Raw genomic sequence first — 23,660 nt, forward strand, 5'->3', positions numbered from 1 at the left:
TGCTGACCTGCTGGGGCTTAGATGGAACCCAAATCCCAGAGGAGAGCCACCTCCCCTGAAAGCTCCCACATGCCTTGCCCCCTTCATTAGTTGCTGAGGTGGGAGCAGAAGTTAGTCTCATCATCTGGGCCTGGAGCTGCTTAGGAAGTCTTCTCATTTCTTAGAGACAGAGCTCATTAGAAAAGCAGTTCCCTGTGTGCAGGGAACAGCACGAGGTTGGGATGAGCAGAGCCATCTTGGACACCAGACTATGCATTGAGCAGCTCTGTGGCCTCAGATAAGTCACCTACAGCCTATACAGCAGCAGTGATGACAGAGGAAGAGCAGCATCGTTTGCACGGTGTTCATTTGTGTTTTTATCCCACTTACGTTCGTTGAGCACCTACTGTGGACCAAGGGCTCTTCTGCGCACGTGGAAAATGGCAGAGAACCAGAACCTCAGAAAGCTTTGCCCTTGGGGAGCTTGCGTTCATTTCATGTGTGTTATCTCTAATCCCGACTGCTGTGTCTGATCAGTATTATTTTAGACCCCGTTTTACAGATGGAGAAACTGAGGCACAGATAAATCAAGTCCTTTGCCCAAGGTCATAAAGCTAGTGAAGGACCGTGCCTGGATTCCTGTCCCAGTCAGTGTGACACCAGATGCTGTGTGTCATCTATCCCCTTGGGTCTTTGTTGTCAAATGGCAATGGGGACCCCAGCCATGCCCACTTCGCTGGCACAGTGAGGTGGCGAAGGCTTCCAGATGCCAAATTGTAAAGGACAGGGCTGCCAGGTGTCCTACGTTCTCTTCTCTGTGATAGTCTTACTCTGCAAATTCGTGACAGGCCCAGGCTGAGAGCGTCGGGCACAATTGTCCTCCAATACTACCAGCTGCTTTAATGGCTTTGGCCTGTTTTTCCCTCTGCACACCAGGCACCCCTTGCACCTGCCCATCCCGCAGAGCGTCCTCCTGCAGGAGACCTTCACGGCTGATAGGCAACACCAGCGCTATTCCCTGGAGACTAGGGTTGTCCTGAATGGCCAAGAAGAAACCCTGCAGACTGTGGTCCTGGGCTGCCAGGCTGGACACCCCTACGTGAGTGGGTCCAGGGCATAGCTGGGAAGGGGCCTGAGAGCCGGAGGAAGGCCCCAGCTGCCTCCTGACTCCCTGTGTGCGTGTGTACATATATGTGGTTGTCCCTCCCAGGTCTGTGCAGGTCTGATGCATCCATACAATGGCAAAGTCATCCCCAGGAACACAGAGGGGTGCCTGGTTGCTTCGAATCAGCACACGGTAAGAGTGGAGACCCCAGAGACCTTTGCATCGCAGTCAGCCCTGGTTCAAGTTGCTGCCATCTCTCAGTAGGATTAAAAACATGTTATCTGGGCTGAGTGCATTGAGTCACACCTGTAATCTTAGCTACTCAGGAGGCAGAGGTCGGAAGGTCGCTTAAAACCAGGAGCTGGAGATCCATCTGGGCAACATATGGAAACCCTGTTTCTAAAAAAAAAAAAAGGAAGGAAAGAAAATTTGTTTAATTAGCCAGGCATGGTGGCATGTTCTTATAGTCCCAGCTACCTAGGAGGCTGAGGCAGGAGGATCTGATTAAGCCCAGGAAGTTGAGGCTTCAGTGAGCCATGACTGCACGATTGCATTCCAGCCTGGGCAACAGAGCAAGGCTCAGACACCTCCCCTGAGCCCCGGCCCACAAAAAATCCTCCTGGCCAGGCTTGGTGGTTCATGCCTGTAATCCTAGCACTTTGGGAGGCCAAGGCGGGCAGATCACCTGAGGTCAGGAGTTTGAGACCGTCCTGGCCAACATGGTGAAACCCCATCTCTACTAAAAATATAAAAACTAGCCGGGTGTGGTGGTGGGTACCTGCAGTCCCAGCTACTCAGGAGGCTGAGGCAGGAGAACCTGGGAGGTGGAGGTTGCAGTGGGCCAAGATTGTGCCACTGCATTCCAGCCTGGGCCACAGAGCGAGACTCTGCCTCAAAAAAAAAAAAAAAAAAAAAAAAATTCTCCTGCCTGGGTTCCCTGTTTAATTTGGTCCTTCGTAGTACAGTCTATGCGACAGTCAGAGGGATATTTTCTAAAGGCCAGCACAACCCTGCCACCTGCTTGCTCTCAGACTCTGACAGCGTCTCTTGGGATGAAGCCCCACTCCCGTCACCTCAGCCGCGCTTCGTGGCCTGCATCCGCCTCATCCAGCCTCTTCGCATTTCCTCACCTGGCTCTTTCCTGCCTCGGGACCTCTGTGTATCCTGTGTGCCTGGAGCCGTCACCGTCACCTTCAGCTTTGCCTCTTCCCTTCTTCTCATCTTTCAGGGTTGAGCTCAAGCATCCTCTCACCTGACCCCTAGACCAGCCCACACACACTCCTGCTTACCCTGGCGATGCCTTATATCTTTTTCTTTCTTTTTTGTTTTTTTGGAAACAGAGTCTCACTCTGTTGCGCAAGCCAGAGTGTAGTGGTGCAATCCCAGCTCACTGCAACCTCTGCCTCCCGGGTTCAAGTGATTCTCCTGCCTCAGCCTCCCGAGTAGCTGGAATTACAGATGTGCATTCCCACTGCTGGCTATTTTTTTTGTATTTTTAGTAGAGACTGGGTGTTACCATGTTAGCCAGGCTGTTCTCAAACTTCTGACTTCAAGTGATGTGCCCGCCTCAGCCTCCCAAAGTGCTGGGATTACCGCTGCACCCAGCTTGCCCTATATCTTTTGCTTCTAGTACCTATCACAAATCCCATTTCTTTTTTTTTTTTTTTTTTTTTTTTAAGACGAAGTCTCGCTCTGTCACCCGGGCTGGAGTACAGAGGCATGATCTCGGCTCACTGTAGTCTTGTCCTCCTAGGCTCAAGTGATCCTCCCACCTCAGCCTCCCAAGTAGCTGGGACCACAGGCACACACTGCCACCGCACCTGGTTATTTTTTATTTTTATTTTTAGTAGAGACAGAGTCTTGTTATATTGCCCAGGCTGGTCTTGAACTCCTGGACTCTAAGCGGTCCCCCTATCTTGGCCTCCAAAGTGCTGAGATTACAGATGTGAACCGCTGTACCTGGCCTCAGTTCTATTTTTGTGTGATTCATCAATCACTGGCTTCTCTGCTACTCTGGGAAATTCGTGATCTCCACGAGTACTTTATTTACACTGTAGCCACAGGGCTTGGTACACAGTAGGTGCTCAATGAATAGCTGCTGCCATGATGCTATTTAACACCCATCGCATGCCAGGATCCAGAGAAGCGGTCAAGCAACTTTTCTGGAAAGAACCAGATAGTAACTAGTTGAGGCTTCATGGGCCACATGGTTCAGGTCTTGTTGACTCATATCTGCCGTTGCAATTCAAGAGCACCGTGGATAATACGTAATGCATGGCATGGCTGAGTCCCAACAGGACTTTACTTGCATAAACAGGCCACATTTGGACCAGGGGCTGTAGTTGCTGACTCCTGACTTAGAGGGTCTTTTATGAGGCAGAGTCTTGCTCTCTCACCCAGGCTGGAGTGCAGGGGCACGATCATGGCTCACTCACTGCAGTCTTGGCCTCCTAAGCTCAAGTGATCCCCCACCTCAGCCTCCTCAGTAGCTAAGACCACAAGTGTGCACCACCACACCCAGCTCATTTTAAAATTTTTTGTAGCGATGGAGGTCTCACTATGTTTCCCAGGCTGGTCATGAACTCTTGGATTCAGGGGATCCTCCTGCCTCACCTTCCGAAGTGCTGGGATTAGGCCAGGAGTGGTGGCTCACAGCTGTAATCCCAGCATTTTGGGAAGCCAAGGCGGGTGGATCACTTGAGGTCAGGAGTTCGAGACCAGCCTGGCCAAAATGGCAAAATCCCATCTCTACTAAAAAGCTATAAAAATTGGCTGGGCATAGTGGTGGGTGCCTATAATCCCAGCTACTCGGGAGGCTGAGGCACAAGAAGCACTTGAACCCGGGAGGCGGAGGTTGCAGTGAGCCGAGATCCCACCACTGCATTCCGACCTAGGTGACAGAGACTTGGTCTCAAAAAAAAAAAAAAAAAAAAAAGGTGCTGAGATTACAGATAAGAGTCACCACACCTGGCTGAGGGTCTTGGCATGTGGTTCCCGGGGGGTGAAACTTGTTTTTGCCTGTGTATCCTTGGCTAATTATTTCATGTCTCTGGACCTCAGTTTCCTTGTCTACAGAATGTGAGCAGCAGTGCTCATCTCTATGCAGTGGCTGTGAGGTTTACAGTGTAGTGTTGTAAAATGCCTCCTAGAACCTGATCCAGGTCGCCTTCCTGACACCTCTTGGAGGAGTTGATACTCTGGGACAGCACCGTATTTTTCAGCAAGCATTTATGGAGGATTTAATGTATGTAAGGAAGATAGTCAGTGTCTCTCTCTCTCTCTCTCTCTCTTTTTTTTTTTTTTTTTTAAGACAGAGTCTCACTCTCTTGTCCATGCTGGAGTTTGGAGTGCAGTGACTTGATCTCATCTCACCGCAACCTCCACCTCCCAGGTTCATGCACAGACCCCTCCCACCATTTTTTTTTTTTCTTTTTTTTGAGACTGAGGATCGAGCCTCGCTCTGTTACCCAGGCTGGGGTGCAGCTGTGCGATGTCAGCTCATTGCAACCTCTGCTTCCTGGGTTCAAGTGATTCTCCTGCCTCAGCCTCCTGAGTAGCTGGGATTATAGGCACCCATGACCATAGCCGGCTAATTTTTGTACTTTTAGTAGAGATGGGGTTTCTCCGTGTTGGCCAGGCTGGTCTCGAGCTCCTAACCTCAGGTGATCCCCCGCCTCAGCCTCCCAAAGTGCTGGGATTGCAGGCATGAACCACTGCACCTGGCCATTTCTCTTTGCAAGATACAAAACAGCCCCTGGGAAGGAGAGTGAACCAGGCAGCTGTTGAGCACTGAGACCCACCCTTCTGGGGGCTCCCTTCACCATTACTTAAACGAGGCTGCGTGTGGCTCCCCAGGGATAAGGTAGTACAGTTCTTGGAGCTTCTAGGGGGAAACAAATGGCAGGATGACAGCCTCAGACACCTGCAGAAGTGGCTCCCGATGGTGTTTCTTAAACCGGAGATCGCAGAGCCGGCACCATGGGCCAAATTCAATCTGCAGATGGGTTTTGTTTGGTCTGCTTAGCATTTAAATTTTTTAAGGAAATTAATTGCTACCACTGAAAATTGGAAGATCTCGAGTAAAACCCAGATTTCTGGTGTTTATAAAAAAAAAAATCACAAGGCGTGACCACACCAGGCCTCAAATCCCAGCTGACAACAACAGGCTCAGACTGAGTAAATGGCAGTCATTTAGTTTCATATAATTTGGCTGTCTACTCGTTTTAAAACCATGTCTAGGCTAGGCGAGATGGCTCACGCCTGTAATACTAGCACTTAGGGAGGCCGAGGCAGGCGGATCATTTGAGGTCAGGAATTCAAGACCAGCCTGAACAACATGGTGAAACCCCGTCTGTACTAAATACAAAAAAAATTAGCCAGGCGTGGTGGTAGGCGCCTGTAATCCCAGTTACTCGGGAGGCTGAGGCAGGAGAATCGCTTGAACCCGGGAGGTGGAGGTTGCAGTGAGCCGAGATTGTGCCACGGCACTCCAGCCTGGGCGACAGAGAGAGACTGTCTCAAAATAAAATAAGTCTGTTTAATGACATGCATTTTTCTCCCCTCTTGGACCTTTATTTATCTTCCTCCGTCTTGGTTTTAAAGTAAAGCCAACCACCCATTTAAAGATACACTCCAATGATAAAGCTCCTTGGCAGGCATTTTTAACTTCTCAGTCAACACAGGTAGGAAAAGATGGTAATGTGCTACTGTGTACTTGGCCTGTGGCAGAAGCTAAATGGTTGTTGAGGGAATAAATGATGGAGCGATTGTGTATTAGTTTGCTATGGCTGCCGTTAACAAATCGCTACAATCTTAATGGTTTAAAACACCACCAATTTATTTTACAATTTTGGAATTCAGAAGCCCACAATGGATCTCATGTGGCTAAAATCAAGGTGTAAGCAGGGCTGTGTTCCTTCTGGAGGCTCCGGAGGAGAGTCCATTTCCTTTCCTTTTCCAGCTTCTAGAAGCTGCCTGCATGCCTTGGCTCATGGCACTTTCTTTCATCTTCAAAGCCAGCAGCGTGGTATCTTCCAATCTCTGTGTGACTCTGACCCTCCTGCCTCCCTCTCACAGGACCTCTGTGATTACTCTAGGGCCACCCAGATAATCTCCTCTTCTCAAGATCCTCCATCCAGTCACACTGCAAAGTCTCTTTTGCCATGAAAGGTCACATATTCACAGGTTCCAGTGATGAGGACATGGATGTCATCATGGAATGAGTGTTATTCTGCCAGCTCCACTTAGAGTTACACATTCTTTCACTCTAGCACAGCTTTGTCCTTGGGGTTTCAGGCTGTAGCTAGTGATTCTGTGTTTGTCCAAATATTTATTGAGCACCTACTACATGCCAGGACCTGTGCTAAGTATTAGGAATATGGCAATGAACAAAATACACTACTCCCAAGGCACTTTCTTTGAACAAGACACAGACATTCACATTTGTTCCATCAAGCCCACCCTGCTAATCATACCTGTAGGCACTGGAGTTTACCATTCCTGTGTACCCGTCCCCACTTCCTGCCCTATAAGTGGAGGAGTGTAGACTGCTCCATAACCCATCAATCTTTGGACCACTTTCTTCTGACGGCTGGGTTCCCAGGGTGGCTTCTGCAGGCACATAGAGATGGTACGAGACCTTTCTCAGTGCCTCTGGTTCTCACACACTCAGGCTAAGAACAGGGAGATTGAGGCTACTTTGAAAGTCAACCGGAAAGTTGTGCTGCACTTGAAGGGTTTACATCATGACAGATCTCAGCATGGAGAAATCTGGCACAGCGTGGCCCTGGACTTGGCCCATTCCTACCAGGTACGGGTCCCCAGGTTGGGCAGACACTGGTTTGTGCCCTCCGCACAGAGCTTGACTGTTGGCAGAAGTAAAGGGTGTTATCTCTTTCTTCCCAGCTGAGCTTCCCCCAGGCCCTGAACTTGGATGGGGGCATCATCTTTAGACAGAGTCCCCAAGGAACATTCAGCTTCGGTGTGGATGCACGAGCTGCCGTCAACCACAGTGTCACATCCCAGGTCAGGAGGCTGAATTCTGCTCCCTTGCCAAGGGAGGCCGGGTCTTAATAACCTTTGGAGAAGGTGCCCTATATGAGATGTCTGAAGAGGTGGCAGGAGACATGACCCTGGGGAGCCAACAGCACAGACCTTATTTTGGCAGTGTGTGTGTGATTAGTCAGGATGCATTGACTGTTGTAAACAAATGTTTGGCTCTTTGTGAAAGGCCAGTGTTAACGTCTCAGTTCACCGTGGCTCCGCTCCATACAGTCTCTCAGGATCCAGGCTTCACCACCTTGTGGCTCTGCCCCAGCGGGCAGACGGAGGGAAAGAGAGTGGAGAATTATGCAGGAGGCTTTTATGAGCCAGACCCATAAGTGGAAAGGTCATTCCTGCCTGGGTTCTCATCACATGATCCCACCTAGCTGCAAGGGAGGCTGGGAAATGTAGTTTTAGCTGTATGTCCAGGAAGAAAAGGAAATGCAGTTTGGTGAATATATAGCAGCCATTGTAGGTATATTTACTTATTCATGGCTGTTCATTTGTTCATCCATGGGCATGTGCATTCATGTCCATTCAGTCAGCATGGATAGGTTGTATCTCCTGTGTGCCAGTCTCTGTGATATGCACTGGGGATGGATGGGTGACTCTGTCCCCATCTCTGTTCCTATCTCTGAGAGCTTTCAATCTAGTGGCCAGTTTAGTGCTATGTAAGTTCAATTCCCAGTTCCACTGTTAACTAGCTGGGTAACCTTGGGTGAATTACTGAACGTCAGTTTTGCTAGCTAGGAAATGGGATGGTAACAGCAACCCAAGAAAGCAGTGTTGAGGATTAAATGAAGTGGTCATTGTGAACCTGGTAGTACAGTGCCTGGTTCACAGTCAGGGTCAACTAGAAGGTGGTGTGGCTGTGGGAGGCATGAGCAGGCACCATGGCAGGGAGTAGGGGGTCCCAAATGGTCTTCCAGCCCCAAATCCAGGACAGCACTTCCTAAGCAACCTTGTTCAGTAGCGCAGCCTGAGTAAGATTGAGGAGTGAGGAACATTGAGGGAGGACAGAAGTTTCTGGTTTGAGCTTTGGGCAAATTCTGGGATGCATTTGCCTGGTAGCCACCTCCTAGGGTTCTGCATCTCCCTCTCTGTTCCCCCTGACCCGTCTTCAACTCTCCCCACAACAGGTCTCGGTCCACCTGAATGGATCTGACTTTGCATTTTTCTTCCAGCTCAAGCATCCCCACAGACCAGCATTTCCTCCAAACTTCCAGGTATGGACGTTGCTCCCTTGCGGATGACCTTGACTTGCCTGCCAAGAGTTGTCTCTGAGCAGCTGGCCTGCTGGGAGATGGGCGGAAGGAAGGCAGGATGGGGGCCTGAGGGAGGGAGGCCACACTTGCAATGTTGTGCTTAGCCAAACAGCCCCTGCAGAATCAAGAACAGATGGCAGGGAGGTTTCCACATCCATCATTTGGAAGTGATGGTCCAAGCTGAAGGGGGTGAACGATCACATTTCACTCTTCAAAGTGGACAGAAACAGAGTTTTCCTCCAAACTCTGCCCTGTATTTGGGCTTTGGAGAAGCTGTGTAATCCTTCAAGAGAGCTTTGTTGACCCAGGGTATTTTGGAGGTGGAGAAAGACATCCAGGTGGGAGCCCCGTCCCCCCACCAAGTTTGCAGCTTCATTGAGCAGACTGTGTGTGGTGTGTGCCACAGGAATTAGAGGGTGGTTAATTCAAGGATGTGGAGGTGTAAATAGGAAATCCCAACAGGGATGAGGCCCTTAGGAGATGTGGGGCAGCCCTTTAATTTGATAGCAATACAAAATTAGAGATGGGGTCTCACTATGTTGCCCAGGCTGGTTTTAAACTCTTGGCTCCAAGCTGTCTTTCTGCTTCAACCTTCCAAAGTGCTAAGATTACAGGCATGAGCCACTGCACCTAGCCTGATAGCATTTTAAAATTTCTTTTGAGACAGGACCTCACTCTGTTGGCTGGGGTGAAGTACAGTGGCGTAATCACGGCTCACTTCAGCCTTGACCACCTGGGGTCAAGCGATCCTTCCACCTCAGCCTCCTGAGTAGCTGGTGCCACAGGCACATGCTGGAACACCCAGCTAATTTTTGTACTTTTTTTTTTTTTTTTTGGCAGAGACGGGGTCTCACTATGTTGCCCAGGCTGGCAGTGAGCTACCGGGGTCAAGCGATCCTCCTCCCTTGGCCTCCCAAGGTGCTTGGATTGTAGGCATGAGCCACTATGCCCAGCCCTGATAGCATTTTTTAAACGCCGGCTGTGTATTCCCTGTGTGTTGGGTTTTAGACACTCGAATGGAGCCCAAGAGTGGCTCTGAATGGAGGGAACTGATTATTCTTAGAGGGACGAGTTTTCACGGGTTGATGTCCCTGACGCCAGGCTCTATCTTCACGTTGACACAGGTCACCGTTTCACTAGCAGCCTTTTGCTTTTGTGGAGTTCCCTGAGATCACGGCCCATCTGAGAGCTGCTGGCATTTTATATTGGAGGAAATCCCGTCATATTAACCATTTGTTCTAGGGGCTGATGTCTGTGGAGTGATTGCTTGGCAGGCTCTGTTCTAAACCCTCTTTGTGGATTATCTCATGGTCACCTGACGAGGTTGTGGGGGGTCGTGGAGCACTGTTGCACCATTTTGTGGATGAGGCTCTGAGACTTAGAGAGGTGGCGTGACTTGCCCAAGATCATGGAGCTCAGCAGTGGAAGATCTTGGGTGGGAACCCAGGTGTTCCGGTTTCCGAGCCCATGCGATCGATCCCCTGAACTCATCGGGGAGTGGGGGTGGGTTCCCCTGGAAGCTTGGAAGCTGGGTCATCTAATGGGTGCAAATATTACTATCATTAGTATTTTCTGAGACCGAGTCTCGCTCTGTCACCCAGGCTAGAGTGCAGTGGCGTGATCTCGGTTCTGCAAACTCCGCCTCCTGGGTTCAAGTGATTCTTGTACCTCAGCCTCCCAAGTAGCTGGGATTAGAGGCATGTGCCACCACATCCAGCTAGTTTTTTGTATTTTTAGTAGAGATGGGATTTCAGAATGGTCTTGAACTCCTGACCTCGAGTGATCCGCCTGCCCCGGACTTTGAAAGTGCTGGGATTACTGGTGTGAGCTGTGCCCAGCTCAAATGTTAATTTAAATTTAAATTTTAATTTTTAAGACAGGGTCTTATTCTGTCAACCAGGCTGGAATGCAGTGGCATGACATGGCTCACTGCAGCCTCCACCTCCCAGGCTCCAGCCATCCTTTCACCACAGCCTTCTGAGTAGCTGGGACTATAGGTGCACGCCACCACACTCAGCTAATGTTTTAATTTTTTGTAGAGATGGCGGTCTTGCTCTATTGCTCAGGCTGGTCTCAACTCCTGGCCTTCAGCAATCCTCCTGCCTTGGTCTCTAAAGTGCTAGGGTTACAGGTGTGAGTCATCGTGCCCTGCCAGTCTATGGGTTTTGACAGACATCATGGATCTACCTTTACAGCATCATTCAGAGCAGTTTCCTTGCCCTGAAAAATCCTCTGGGCTCTACCTTTTCATCCCTCCTCCTACACTCCATCCCCTGGCAACCACTGTTCTTCTTACTCTCTGTCGTTTTGCCTTTTTCCGGAATGTCATAGAGTTGGAATCCAGTGTGCAGCCTTTCACATGGGCTTCTTTCACTTAGTAATATACATTTAAGTTTCCTTCATGTCTTTTTCAGCTTAATAGCTCATTTTATATTAGCACTAGATAATATTCCATTGTCTGGGTGTATCATGTTTTATTCAGCAGTTCATCTATGGAGGCACCAGGCATTCTTTTAAAACCTTTCCAGGCGAGGCACAGTGGCTCATGCCTGTAATCCCAGCACTTTGGGAGGCCGAGGCGGACAGATTACCTGAGGTCAGGAGTTCGAGACTAACCTGGACAACATGGTGAAACCCCATCTCTACTAAAAATACAAAAAAAAAAAAAAAAAAAAAATTAGCTGGCATGGTGGTGGGCGCTTGTAATCCCAGCTACTCGGGAGGCTGAGGCAGGAGAATCACTTGAACGTGGGAGACAGAGGGTGCAGTGAGCTGAGATCGCGCCACTGTACTCCAATCTGGGTGACACAGTGAGACTGCATCTCAGGGAAAAAAAAATACAAGAAAACTTTCCTTGTTATTGTAATACACAGGCTGGATTGAGAACCATGGGGCTAAACCTGCTTTGCACATGGGGAAACTGAGGCTTAGCTCAGGAAAAGGAGAGGCTCAGGTCCTGTGGAGCTGGTGGAGCCTTGGGCCTCTCTGCTCCCACCCTCCACTGCTCCTCTCCCCACTGTTCCCTTCAACACCCTTGTTGGGGCTAGCTACGTGTTCACCCCCGCCTGACTGCTTGGGGACCCAGATGCCATCCTCTTTGAACCCTAGAAGTTCTGGGTTCTCTGGTTCCTGCGGCGCACTCTACAGAGCCTCGTTTTCTGTGGAGGAGTTGCAAGGATGTCCTCTGCTTCCCCCACCAGCCCCCTTCAGGCACCAGCACGAGTTTTAGAGCTAGGCAGACTCAGGTGGCATATATGACCCTCTCAGAGCCTCAGTTTCCCCATTTGTACAATAAGAACTCCCATTTCACATGTGGAAAGGACAAGATGGGACTGTACCCCTGGGCCAGGAGCTGGAGCCAGGGTAGGCTGTCTCCCTCATCCTTCCCTCTGTCTCGTTTCTCCTCCTGATTGTGTGCTGTCTACCATGATTGGTGACTGCTCAAAGTTGGAGTGGCTCAGGAGGGCTTCCTGGAGAAGGAGGCAGCCCTACCCTACACCCAGGATCCCATAGACCCTTTCTGTCCCTCCCCTGCCTCCCTGTAGGTGCAGGCAGCTGCCGGGCGCTACAGAGTGTGCAGCCTCAACGGGTCTCTATCTGTGCATACGTCTGGCCGGGAGCTGGTTCTGCTGGAGGTCGACGCCAGCCAGGACACTCGGAGAAGCAGCCGGAGCTGGGGTGTGAGTGTCGTTCTCCACCAGGCTGTGCTCATTGCCCCCAGGGTTATTCGGCTGCAGCTGTCTGGAAAGATCACCCCAGCAAGGTAATGGTCCCCAGGTGGTCTGCAAGGAGGCGGGGAGACCACAGAGGTCAAAAGGCTGAGACCTGGGAAATCCTCACTGAGAGGCTCCTCTTCTTTCCCTCTGAGACCATACCCAAGTCAGCCCCCTCAGTGCCACTGAGGGCATGAAAAGCAGGTGGTTTTCAGTTTTTCACTTTTACCCTTTATTTCTTTTGCATTGTTATGAGATTGTTCATTGTAGACGGCTTAAAAGATAATGTATAAAGGGCTGGGCACCGTGAGTCACACCCCAGGGCTTTGGGAGGCTGAGGAAGGAGGATTGCTTGAGTTCGGGAGTTCAAGAGTAGCTTGCAAAACATAGCAAGACCCCATCTCTCCAAAAAATAAAAAAAAAAATTAGCCTGGTAGGCCGGGCACGGTGGCTCACACCTGTAATCCCAGTACTTTCAGAGGCCGAGGCAGGCGGATCACGAGGTCAGGAGATCGAGACCATCCTGGCTAACATGGTGAAACCCCGTCTCTACTAAAAATACAAAAACTTAGCCAGGCGTGATGGCGGGCGCCTGTAGTCCCAGCTCCTTGGGAGGCTGAGGCAGGAGAATGGCGTGAACCCAGGAAGTAGAGCTTGCAGTGAGCTGAGATCGCGCCACTGCACTCTAGCCTGGGTGACAGAGTGAGACTCCGTCTCAAAAAAAAAAAAAAAAAAAAAAAAGATTAGCCTGGTATAGTGGAGTGCACCTGTAGTCCCAGCTACTCAGGAGGCTGAGGTGGAAGGATTACTTGAGCTCAGGAATTCAAGACCAGCCTGGACAACATAGACCCCATCTGTACAAAAATTTTATTAAAAAATAGCCAGATGTGGTGGCATGCACCGGTAGTCCCAGCTACTCAGGAGGCTGAGGTTAGAAGATTGCTTGAGCTTGGGAGTTGGAGGCTGCAGTGAGCTATGAATGCAGCATTGCAGTCCAGCCTGGGCGATAGTGAAATGAGCCTGACTCTAAAATAGTATTAATAATCATCGTCATGTAAAAAGAAATGAACCAAAAACCACTAGTGATCCCAAGGAATGTGCATCTCCGTTTGGTCTCATGTCTGAGTATATATTTACCTACTGATGTGTCCACTATTGTGAGGTGCTCAGGAGCTTAGGGTCCAGGGGTGACCGCTTGGGTTCCAGTCTGACTCTGCCAGCGCTGCCTCTGGGACCACTTGCCCTTCTGTGCCTCAGTTTCTCCACGTGCTTCTTAGGGTTGTCCTAAGGATGAACTGAGCCCTGCATGTGAGTTCCAAGTGAGGGCCAGTGAGCACGCTCCATAGCTGGCTACCATCTGCTGCAGGTGTAATCAGAAAAGACAAACTCTTTGCTGCTACTATCCTCTGAATGCTCAGTACAGGATAATTTTCTGGCCAGGAGCAGGGGTCTTTTTCACCATCAAGCAATTCTCTGGTGGACACGAACTGGATGTCCTAGAAATTAACTCAGTTCTGACCCTATATACCTGGAGGTAGCATCAGACCCCCACAGTTTAAGTGTGCAAGACTGCCCCCAACTTTAGACACCATTCCCCTCAGCCTCTCTAGTGGCTGGAACTACAGGCGCACCACCACACCTGGCTAATTTTTGTACTTTTTTTTTTTTGTAGGAACAGGTCTTTTTTGTAGGACATGGTCCTCTGCAGTCCCATGTTTGTTCCAGGTTTGGCATGGATTTAAGGAGCCCCTGGGCTGTGGACATGGTCCTAGATAACCTTGTCCTCAGAATTGCCACCACAGCTGTCCATCCACATGTCGAACTGTCCATCCTTATCCCCAGTCTGAAAAGGATTTGAGGCAAATTATTAAAATGTACCTTGTTCTAGGTCAGGAGTTGGCAAACTCTCAGTAAAAGGCCAGATGGTAACTATTTTCAGCTTTATGGGCCATATGGTCTCTGTTGCAACTACTCAACCCTGCCATGGCGTCACAACAGTGTCATAGACAGTTCATAAATAATGGGCATGATTGTGCTCCAATAAAACTTTATTTATAAAAAGAAGTGGTGGGCCAGCTTTGGCCCACAAGCTGTAGTTTTCCAACCCTTGTTCAAGATTTTAAAAAGATACATGAGGAAGCTAGGGAGAAGGGAAAAGAAAAATAGGAAAAATGGGAAGCTGCTCAAAGTAGTGTCAGTAAACAAAATTCATGCTGTGAGTTCCTCTGTGTTATATACAGCTCAGCCGAAGATTTGGCTCTGAGCTTCCTAGCAGCCAATGCAAAGAGAGAAACCAACAAGCAGTAGTATTTGCAGTGGCCCTCCGGAAGTGCACACACACACACAGTTGACAGCTGTGCACCATGAAATGCGTGGCTCATCTCTTTCCGGGTGGTGAAGCTCAAGGAAATCTCTCCAATGGTGTCATACAGGAACTCACTGTGTGATAATAGGAACTGCGTCCCCTGCCCCAGTTTTCCAGCAAGTTTAACAGCAAGCTTCTTGGGGCTGTTCCTTTTCTCACATTTATCAGTCACTCATTTTGACCCAGAGCAGGCACTTGATATTCCAAAGTTCATTTAATTCTTTTTTTTTTTTTTTTTTTTTTTTTTTTGAGACGGAGTCTCGCTCTGTCGCCCAGGCTAGAGTGCAGTGGCCGGATCTCAGCTCACTGCAAGCTCCACCTCCCGGGTTCACGCCATTCTCCTGCCTCAGCCTCCCGAGTAGCTGGGACTACAGGCGCCCACCACCTCGCCCGGCTAGTTTTTTGTATTTTTTAGTAGAGACGGGGTTTCACCGTGTTAGCCAGGATGGTCTCGATCTCCTGACCTTGTGATCCGCCCGTCTCGGCCTCCCAAAGTGCTGGGATTACAGGCTTGAGCCACCGCGCCCGGCCAAGTTCATTTAATTCTAAACAACACTATGCTTTAGGTACTGCTAACTGCCTATTTGAGCTTTGAGCTCATTACTCTCTCTCTCTCTACTTGTTTCCTCATCTGTATATTGGGGATCATAATATTCTCAAAACTCACAGGGATTTTGTAAGGAGTCAGACAATGCATCTAAAGTGTACAGTGCATGGCAGAGTGTGTTGGTTAGATATTGCTGCATAACAAGCTACCCCAAAGCATAGAGATTAAAGAACAACCATTTCGTTTGCTCGTGATTCTGTGGGTCAGGAACTTACACAAGGCTTAGGCAGTTCTGCTCTGTGTGACTTTGGCAGGGGTCATTCTCTGGGACTCTTGGCTAACATCAACCTTCAGCTGAGTCAGTTCCCAGACAGATGTGTGCATGGGCTGAGGACTGGGGTGGACTGGGAAGTCTAGGAAGGCTTCCTTCACATGTCTGGCACCTCGGTGCTCTTCCATGTGCAACCCCCCCGACCCCCCGCTTTTCAAGTGGCTGCTTGGGCTTCCTTACATCATGGCAGTCTCAGGCTGGTCCGACTTCTTACCAGGTGGCTGGGTTCCAAGAGGGAGCATTCATGTGAGAAGGTGAAAGTTGCAAATCTTAGGGCCCAACCTTGAAAATTCTATCTACAGTGTCACTTCTGCCACATTCTATTGACCAAAACGCAGGTCACAAGGGCAGCCCTGATTCAGAGGGAGAAGAAATAGATCTCACATGTTAATGCAGGAGTGGCAAAGTCACTTTGCAGGAGATTGTGTGGGAAGAGCTGGCCACAGGTGCAAACACACTGTATCACACCTGGGTGAGTACCTGTGAGTATCAATATCAATATCAGTTCAAGGGCAGGCGCAGCAGCTCATGCCTGTAATCCCAGCACTTTGGGAGGCCGAGGCAGGCAGATCACCTGAGGTCAGGAGTTCAAGACCAGCCTGGGCAATGTGGTGAAACCCCATCGCTACTAAAAATACAAAACTTAGCTGTTGTGGCAGGTCCCTGTAATCCCAGCTACTCGGGAGGCAGAGACAGGAGAATCACTTGAGCCCAGGAGGTGGAGGTTGCAGTGAGCCGAGATTGCGCTACTGTACTCCAGCCTAGATGACAGAGTCACCCTGTCTCCCAAAAAAAAAAAAAAAAAGCTAAGTATCAGTTTGTCCACTTTATTCCCCACTTCGCAGAAGGAGAAACTGATGCTCAGAGAAGTTATACCCTTGTCCCAGGTCATCCTGTTAGTGAGTAGCAGCATTGGGGTTGGAACCCAGATTTGCCTGACTGCAAAGCCCATGATCTTAACCCCCTCACTTCACTGCCTAGGATTTGGCTGTTTTCCAAGGCACTGCTGGACCAGAACACAGCACAGCTGCTCCTCAAGGCATCTGAGGAATGGAGGGGAGGCCGGGTCCTGACCTTACAGAGCCAAACCCGGCACACGGTGGCTGGCTGGGCAGCGATACCCCGCCTCCTGACACTCACAGGAAGACTGAAGCAGAAGGAGACACTTCAAGAGGGTGAGGGCCTGGGGAACTCCATGGGGGCGGGGGCAAGCACTTTCTATGGAACTGCAAGGTAGATTCAGTTCCACCCAAGTCCAGTGATGCTCCAACTCCAGCATCTCACACTGGGATATCCATAGGTTTAGATAAAGGGGTATGGATGATTCCCCTTTGTGAGAAATACACATTTTGACAAAAATCTACTGACTACAAACTGAATAAGTTTCCTTATGCAGGACTTGTCAGAGCCTTTAACATACTAATGGACATTGTATATCTCCAGAAGGAAGAGTTAGGTGCAGGGTTTCCCAATCATATTTTTTGGAATACCTTTTATTTTGACATTAACACCAGACTTGTAGAAAAGTTGCAAGAACAGTGCAAAGAATCCCACAGGCCCTTTGTCCGGATTAACCAGCTCCTAACATTTTACATTTCCTTTATCATTTTCATATTCATAGTCTCTCTATATGTACATATATTTAACATATTATTTTATTCCTGAATTGTGTTTTCCCAGGTTGCAGATGTAATTCTTTTTTTTTTTTTTTGAGATGGAATTTTGCTCTTGTCCTCCAGGCTGGAGTGCAATGGAGCGATCTCAGCTCACTGCAACCTCCACCTCCCAGGTTCAAGAGATTCTGCTGCCTCAGCCTCCCGAGTAGCTGGGACTACAGGAACACAGCATCACGCTGGGCTAATTTTTTTTTTTAGGGGAGGCATGAATAATCCACCCCTAGTTTAGCATATAATCAAGAAATAACCGTAATAATGGGCAACCAGCAGTCCTCAGATAGAGCAGCCATTCTTTATTCCTATCCTTTTTTAATAAACCTGCTTTTGCTTTGCACCATGGACTCACCCTGAATTCGTTTTTGCAGGAGATCCAAGAAGCCCCTCTTGGGGTCGGGATCCAGACCTCTTTCCTGTAACACATCCATCTATGTTATTTTTGATGCTTTTCAGAGTGAGTTGTAGACATCAGAACACCTTACTTACTAGATGGATTATCATACACATCATGAACTAAAGCTCAAAATTTGCTTACAATTCTCCCTGCTCTTAGTCTCTCTCCCTCTCTTCCTTCCTCTGATGTAAAATTTACAGACAATGAAATGTGCATATCTCAGCTGGGAGCAGTGGCTTCCACCTATAATCCCAGCACTTTGGGAGGCTGAGGAGGGCAGATTGCTTGAGGCTGGGGGTTTCAGACCAGCCTGGGCCACAGAGGGAGACTCTGTCGCTACAAAAATTTTAAAAATTAGCTGGACATGGTGGTGCATATCTGTAGTACCAGCTACGTGGAGGCTGGAGTGGGAGGATCGCTTGAGCCTGGGAGGTTGAGGTTGCAGTGAGCCATAATTACACCACTGCATTCTAGCCTGGGCAACACAGTGAGACCCTGTCTCAAGAAAATAATCATTTTAGTGTCTAGTGGTTTCTCCTTGTGGCTTTAATTTGTATTTCCCTGTTGATGAATGATGTTGAACACTTTTTTTTTTTTTTTTGAGATGGAGTTTCACTCTTGTTGCCTAGGCTGGAGTGCAATGGTGTCATCTCAGCTCGTCTCAACCTCTGCCTCCTGGGTTCAAGAGATTCTCGTGCCTCAGCCTCCCGAGTAGCTGGGATTACAGGCATGTGCCACAATGTCTGGCTAATTTTTTTTGTATTATTAGTAGAGACAGGGTTTCTCTATGTTGGTCAGGCTGGTCTTGAACCCCTGATCTCAGGTGAGCCGCCTGCCTAGGTCTCCCAAAGTGCTGGGATTACAGATGTGAGCCATTGCGCCTGGCTGAGCACTTACTCATGTGTGTTATTTGTTCATGTAGCTTCCTTTGAGATAGGTCACATTAAATTTTTTGCCCATTTATTAAATTGTCTTTCACTGAGTTGTAGATACTCTTTATATATTCTGGAATAGAATATTTTCTTCCATTTTGATTTTTTTTTTTTTTTTTTTTTTTTGAGATGAGGTCTTGTTCTGTCGCCCAGACGGAAATGCAGTGGGATGATAATGGCTCACAGTAGCCTCAAACTTCTGGGCTCAAGCAATCCTCCTGCCTTAGCCTTCCAAGTAGGTGGGACTACAGGTACATGCCACCATGCTCAGATAATTGTTTTTTTAGAGGCAGGGTCTCCCTTTGTTGCCCAGGCTGGTCTGGAATGCCTGAGCTTAGACAATTCCTCCTACCTCAACCTCCCAAAGTGCTGGGATTACAGGCGTGAGCCACTGTGCCCAGCCTGGCCTGATATTTTTTATGCCATTTAGATTTTTTTTTCTTACTGCCTTGGCAAAGAAATACAGTATAATATTGAATAAAAATGCTAAGAGCAAAAATCCTTACCTGTTCTCAATCTTACAAAGAAAACGTTCAGAATTTCCACAAATAATTTTAACGTTTGGTATTAGTTTTGCAGAGTTTTATTTGTTTGTTTTTTAGAGACAGAGTCTTGCTCTGTCTCCCAGGCTGGAGTGCAGTGGTGCAATCTCTGCTCAGTGCAACCTGCAACCTCCGCCTCCCAGTTTCAAGCGTTTCTCCTGCTTTAGCCTCCTCAGTAGCTGGGATTACAGGCATACACCACCACACTTGGCTAATTTTTATATTCTTAGTAGAGACAGGGTTTCACCTTGTTGGCCAGCTGCTCTTGAACTCCTGACCTCAAGTGATCTGCCTGCCTCAGCCTCCCACAGTGCTGGGATTACAGGCATGAGCCACCACGCTTGGCCGGTTTTTATTCTTAAGAATGGGTGTTGAATGTAATCAAATGCCTTTTCTGAATCTAGTACATATTCATACGGTTTTCCACCTTAATTTTGTTAATAGAGTGAATTAAATTGGTCTTCAGTGTGAAACCGACCTTGCTTTGGTGGGATTCCCTGCATTTTTTCATACGTAGTTTTCTTTCCTTCTATACATAATTGAATTTGGTTTCCTAATACTTCGTTAAGAAAGTTGGTGTCGGCCAGGCATGGTGGCTCACGCCTGTAATCCCAGCACTTTGAGAGGCCAAGGTGGGTGGATCAAGAGGTCAGGAGATCGAGACCATCCTGGCTACCACGGTGAAACCCCATCTCTACTAAAAATGCAAAAAAATTATCCGGGTGTGGTGGCGGGTGCCTGTAGTCCCAGCTACTCGGGAGGCTGAGGCGGGAGAATGGTGTGAACCTGGGAGGCGGAGCTTGCAGTGAGCCAGATCGCACCAGTGGACTGCAGCCTTGGTGACAGAGCAAGATTCCGTCTCAAAAAAAAAAAAAAGGAAGTTGGTACCTGTGTTCATAGCACTATTGGGCTGTAAGTTTCCTTTTTTCAGAAAGCTCTTGTCAGGTTTGGGATGAGGTTTATGCTACTTTCATAAACCAAGTCGGATATTCTCTTCTCTTTTCTGAAGGAGTTTGTATGAGATTGGTGGCGATGTTCCCTAAACATCTGATTGCCTCTACCAGCAAAGACGTCTGGAGTGTTTTTTGAAAAACGTATAGAGCTATATAAATGTATAGCCCTATATAAATAGAGAGCTATTCAGATTTTCTGAATTATTTTGCGAATAAGCTCACTTGATTTTCAGAGTATCCTGGAGGGAGCTAGTGTACTCTGATGGATTTCACAAATGAAATCCATCTGACATGAGTTACAAGAGTTAGATCGGGAATCTAGTGACTTCCTGCCCCCAAATTCTTTTCCCTCGTCTCCAAAGCAGCTCGTTTCCCTGAGCCGCCCCTTCTCTGTTCTTCTCCACCATCCTCTGCAGGCACCGTCAGGGTCACTGCTGACTCAGCTGTGTTGGGCTTCCTCCTGCGAGACAAGCATGAGAAGACGGGGAATGGCACCAGCGTGCGCAGTGTGACCTGTGTCCTTGCCCAGAACAGCAGCCAGGCCTTGCCTGGAGAGCTCCAGCTGAAGGGCCGGCTGCAGGCCCAGACGGGGAACCTGAGGGCCCAGGCCAGCATCCGGGCCCATGCGGCCAGCCTGGCTCTGGGTGGCGCCTGCTCCTGGGCCCCCGGGCACGGCCAGCTTGCGGTTGCCCTGACACACAATATCAGCACGCTGAGAGATGCAGGTAGGACGAGTGGTCCAGGCAGAACAGCTTCTTCCTCTAAGACTCCTAAGTCCTGGAGCTAAGGGATGGGGGATAAATGAGCCTCCAACCCCCAAATTCACATTCCACCTTCATTTCTTTCCCATGCTGGCTTCCCTGGCACTCCTGCATCTCCCTCCCTGGGCCATGATTGAGGTTCAGGGCACCAGTTGTTACCGTATTGACATGCTTCAAATCAGATGGTGACAGCCCCTGCCACCAGCCCCCTCCAGGCCTCCCACCCCCTATTCCCTGGGACAGCTCATGCAGCGTGGATACCTGGCCTAGCCAGGACCCAAAGGATGCGCCCTGGGACCGCAGTATGAAATAATCCCAGCAGCCCCTGCTCGAGCTTCCCAGATGTTCTCTCCTGGCCTGGAGGGGCTCCCAGGTACAGCAGCAAGGGGAGGACACATGCTGAGACCCCTGTTTCCCTCTGAGATTTGGGTCCTTTCCTCAGGAACCTAGAAATCTTACAGGGGACATGGGTCTGATCACCAGCTACATGTGGCAATTGTGCTGTGAGGTTGGACCAGATGAAATCGCCATTTCTGTGACATGTGGACAGTTTCAGATGGTTTAACCTGGTGTATTGGGGGCAGTAGGACCTGGAGCCGTGGGGCTCAGGGGATCCTCTAGGGAGCAGGTGTGCTGGCCAGGACCCTGTCATGTTCCCATCCTGACTAAATGTGGTGGACTGGTCTCAGTGGCCTCTGGGGCTCTGCCCACTCCTGCCTGCTGGCCTCTTCCTCTAGGACTCCCCTCTGAGGCAGGGATGCTCCTGTCTCTCACCCACGTGGGTTCCAACTGCTCAGCACGCCTGGCAGTGCGGAATGCAGGGGGTCAGCTAGACGCTGCCCTTGGCCTGGAGGACCTAACCCACGAGTCCCCAGGCCGCCAGCTCCATGCCAACCTCCGCCACACCCACACCATGCCCGGCCTGAAGCACTGGGGTCTCCCCTTCTGCATAGATGGCCACGGGCACTTCCAGGTGAGTGAGGAGGGGGCTGCAGCCGGGCCCTCCCAGGGGACACTGGGTCCCAGGGACACCCAACAGCTTTGCTTCTGCCCAGAGTGCGGGACACAGTCTGGTGGCCAAGCTGACGGTAAACTTGGATGGTGAGCAGCTCCACGCAGCCCTGGAGAGGAAGGCAGACGACGGCCGCCAGGGGCTGGTGCTGGGGCTGCACCACGTCCTCTCGGGGCTGCAGGGCACCCTGCCCTCCCATCTGGAGGTGAGTGGGTCGGGTGCCCATGTGGGCCAGGCTTCAGCCTGCACCAGGCCCTTCCTGGTAGAATGAAGACGGTGGAGGCCCTGGTCCCTCAGTTCCTCCCTGGGGCTCCTACCCTGGAGAAGCCCCACCCCCGCAGCTGTCTTCTTCATTGTTCTCATAAACGAAAAGCAGGAAACCACCTCGGAGCCCATTCCCGAGGGTGGCTAAACCATCCATGGTGGGAGAGGGAATGTGAGTGACCAGGGCTCCTGGCCTGAAGCCAGGCTGCACCATCGCTGACTGTGTGACCACACGCAAGGTGCTTCCTCTTTCCCTGACTCGTGTGATTCAGTTTCCTCATGTGCCACCTCCTTCCATGGTTACTCTGAGGTTCAGTGAGCACCGTGCCTGGCGCAGAGGCCCTGCATGGGGGGAGCTCTGCTTACCTTCATCTGATGATGAGGCTGTGTCTTCGCCCTCAAGTCTCTGTGCAAACCTCTCTTTCGGGTTATTTGCCCTCGGGGGCTTCCCCAAAGGGTAGGGTCAAGAGGGATCTTGGCACCCACGACAGTTCACTCTGGGGTCGGGGAAGAAGTCAGCCCCTTCCCACCCAGTGGTCTCTGTAGGTCAACTGCAGTGGAGACGCCTCGCCCACCCAACTGTTAGGATGGTGCCAAGGAGACATCGCTGGGCAGCCTCTCGAGGTATGGGATCTCTGTCCTGGGCGGGATGGTTGAGGTACATACTGGGCCCCTTCAGCGGGACTGGCACAGCCTGATCACAGGGGCTGCCTGTGGTGTGGCGCGGGGCTGAGGTCACTGCCAGGAGATACTCACATGGTCCGCCTCCTTAAAGAACCCCCACAACCCTAGTGACATGCACCTGGACTCCCAGTTTCCAGGGGCAGCAGCTCAACCTGAGGGTCTTCGCGTGGTCCCATCTGCAGACACAGGTAGATGTCAACCAGGCCCCAAGGGTTGCAAGTCCACCTCTGTTACGGGCAGCTGGGTTAGTGGGCAGCTGGGCTGGTGGTGGGCATGCCCTAGCATCATGAGACAAGTGGACCGTGGAGCTCAGGGCTGGCTTGCGGCTCAGCTCAAGTAGCTTCAAGTTCTCTCTGCTGAGGGAGCAGGCAGGAAGCACAATGCCTTTCTCCTTGTCCTGTCCACCTCCCACCACTGCCACCTAAGCGTCATGGGCTGAGGCATTTCTTGTTTCCTGCCTGGTAGTATCCCCAGGTTTAAGACAGGGTGTGGCATGCAGTAGGTGCTCAGCCAACATTGTTGACCCATGAAGTAGCAGTTCCTGCCTCATAAAACCGGTGACATAAAATGGTGCGCAGCCTCGCCACCTGCTACGTGCTCAGGCAGTGACCACAGCTGCTGCCACTGTTGCTGCTGTTTCTTTCCTTCCTCTCCCCTCCCCCTCCCCCATTCCTCCCCTCCCTCATTCCTCCCCCTCCCCCATTCCTCTCCCCTCCCCCATTCCTCCCCCATTCTTCCCACTGCCCCCCTCCCCCTTCCCCTCCTCCTGCCCCTCCCCCCACCCCCTCCCCCTCCTCTTCTCCTCTTCCCCTCCTCCTCCCCCTCCCCCTCCTCTTACCCTCCTTCTGCCCCTCCTCCTCCTGCCCCTCCCCCCTTCCCTTCCCCTCCCCCCTTCCCTTCCCCTCCCCCCTTCCCTTCCCCTCCTCTTCCCCCCTCCCCTTTACCACCCCTTTCCCCCTCCCCTTCTCCACCCCCTTCGCCCCAGCCCCTCCTCCTGCCCCTGCTCCTCCCCCTCCCCCGCCCCTCCCCCTCCCCCGCCCCCTCCTCCTCCCCTGCCCCCTCCTCCTCCCCTGCCCCCTCCTCCTCCCCTTCCCATTC

The 23,660-nt window shown here is 50.5% G+C and overlaps 1 protein-coding gene across 1 annotated transcript in view; it reads left to right on the plus strand.

The window, feature by feature from the left end:
• LOC117097956 overlaps positions 1-23,660 on the plus strand; it is a 154,894-nt gene that overhangs the window by 80,624 nt on the left and 50,610 nt on the right. The window contains exons 32-42 of the mRNA XM_033236518.1: positions 916-1,078; positions 1,190-1,276; positions 6,756-6,893; positions 6,989-7,108; positions 8,266-8,352; positions 11,937-12,154; positions 16,329-16,522; positions 20,258-20,566; positions 21,340-21,575; positions 21,658-21,819; positions 22,425-22,502. Coding sequence (XP_033092409.1) covers positions 916-1,078; positions 1,190-1,276; positions 6,756-6,893; positions 6,989-7,108; positions 8,266-8,352; positions 11,937-12,154; positions 16,329-16,522; positions 20,258-20,566; positions 21,340-21,575; positions 21,658-21,819; positions 22,425-22,502 — 1,792 coding nt within the window. The remainder of the gene's footprint in view (positions 1-915; positions 1,079-1,189; positions 1,277-6,755; positions 6,894-6,988; positions 7,109-8,265; positions 8,353-11,936; positions 12,155-16,328; positions 16,523-20,257; positions 20,567-21,339; positions 21,576-21,657; positions 21,820-22,424; positions 22,503-23,660) is intronic.

Source organism: Trachypithecus francoisi, unplaced genomic scaffold (assembly GCF_009764315.1).
Source record: "Trachypithecus francoisi isolate TF-2019V2 unplaced genomic scaffold, Tfra_2.0 Lachesis_group15, whole genome shotgun sequence".
Classification (NCBI taxonomy): domain Eukaryota; kingdom Metazoa; phylum Chordata; class Mammalia; order Primates; family Cercopithecidae; genus Trachypithecus; species Trachypithecus francoisi.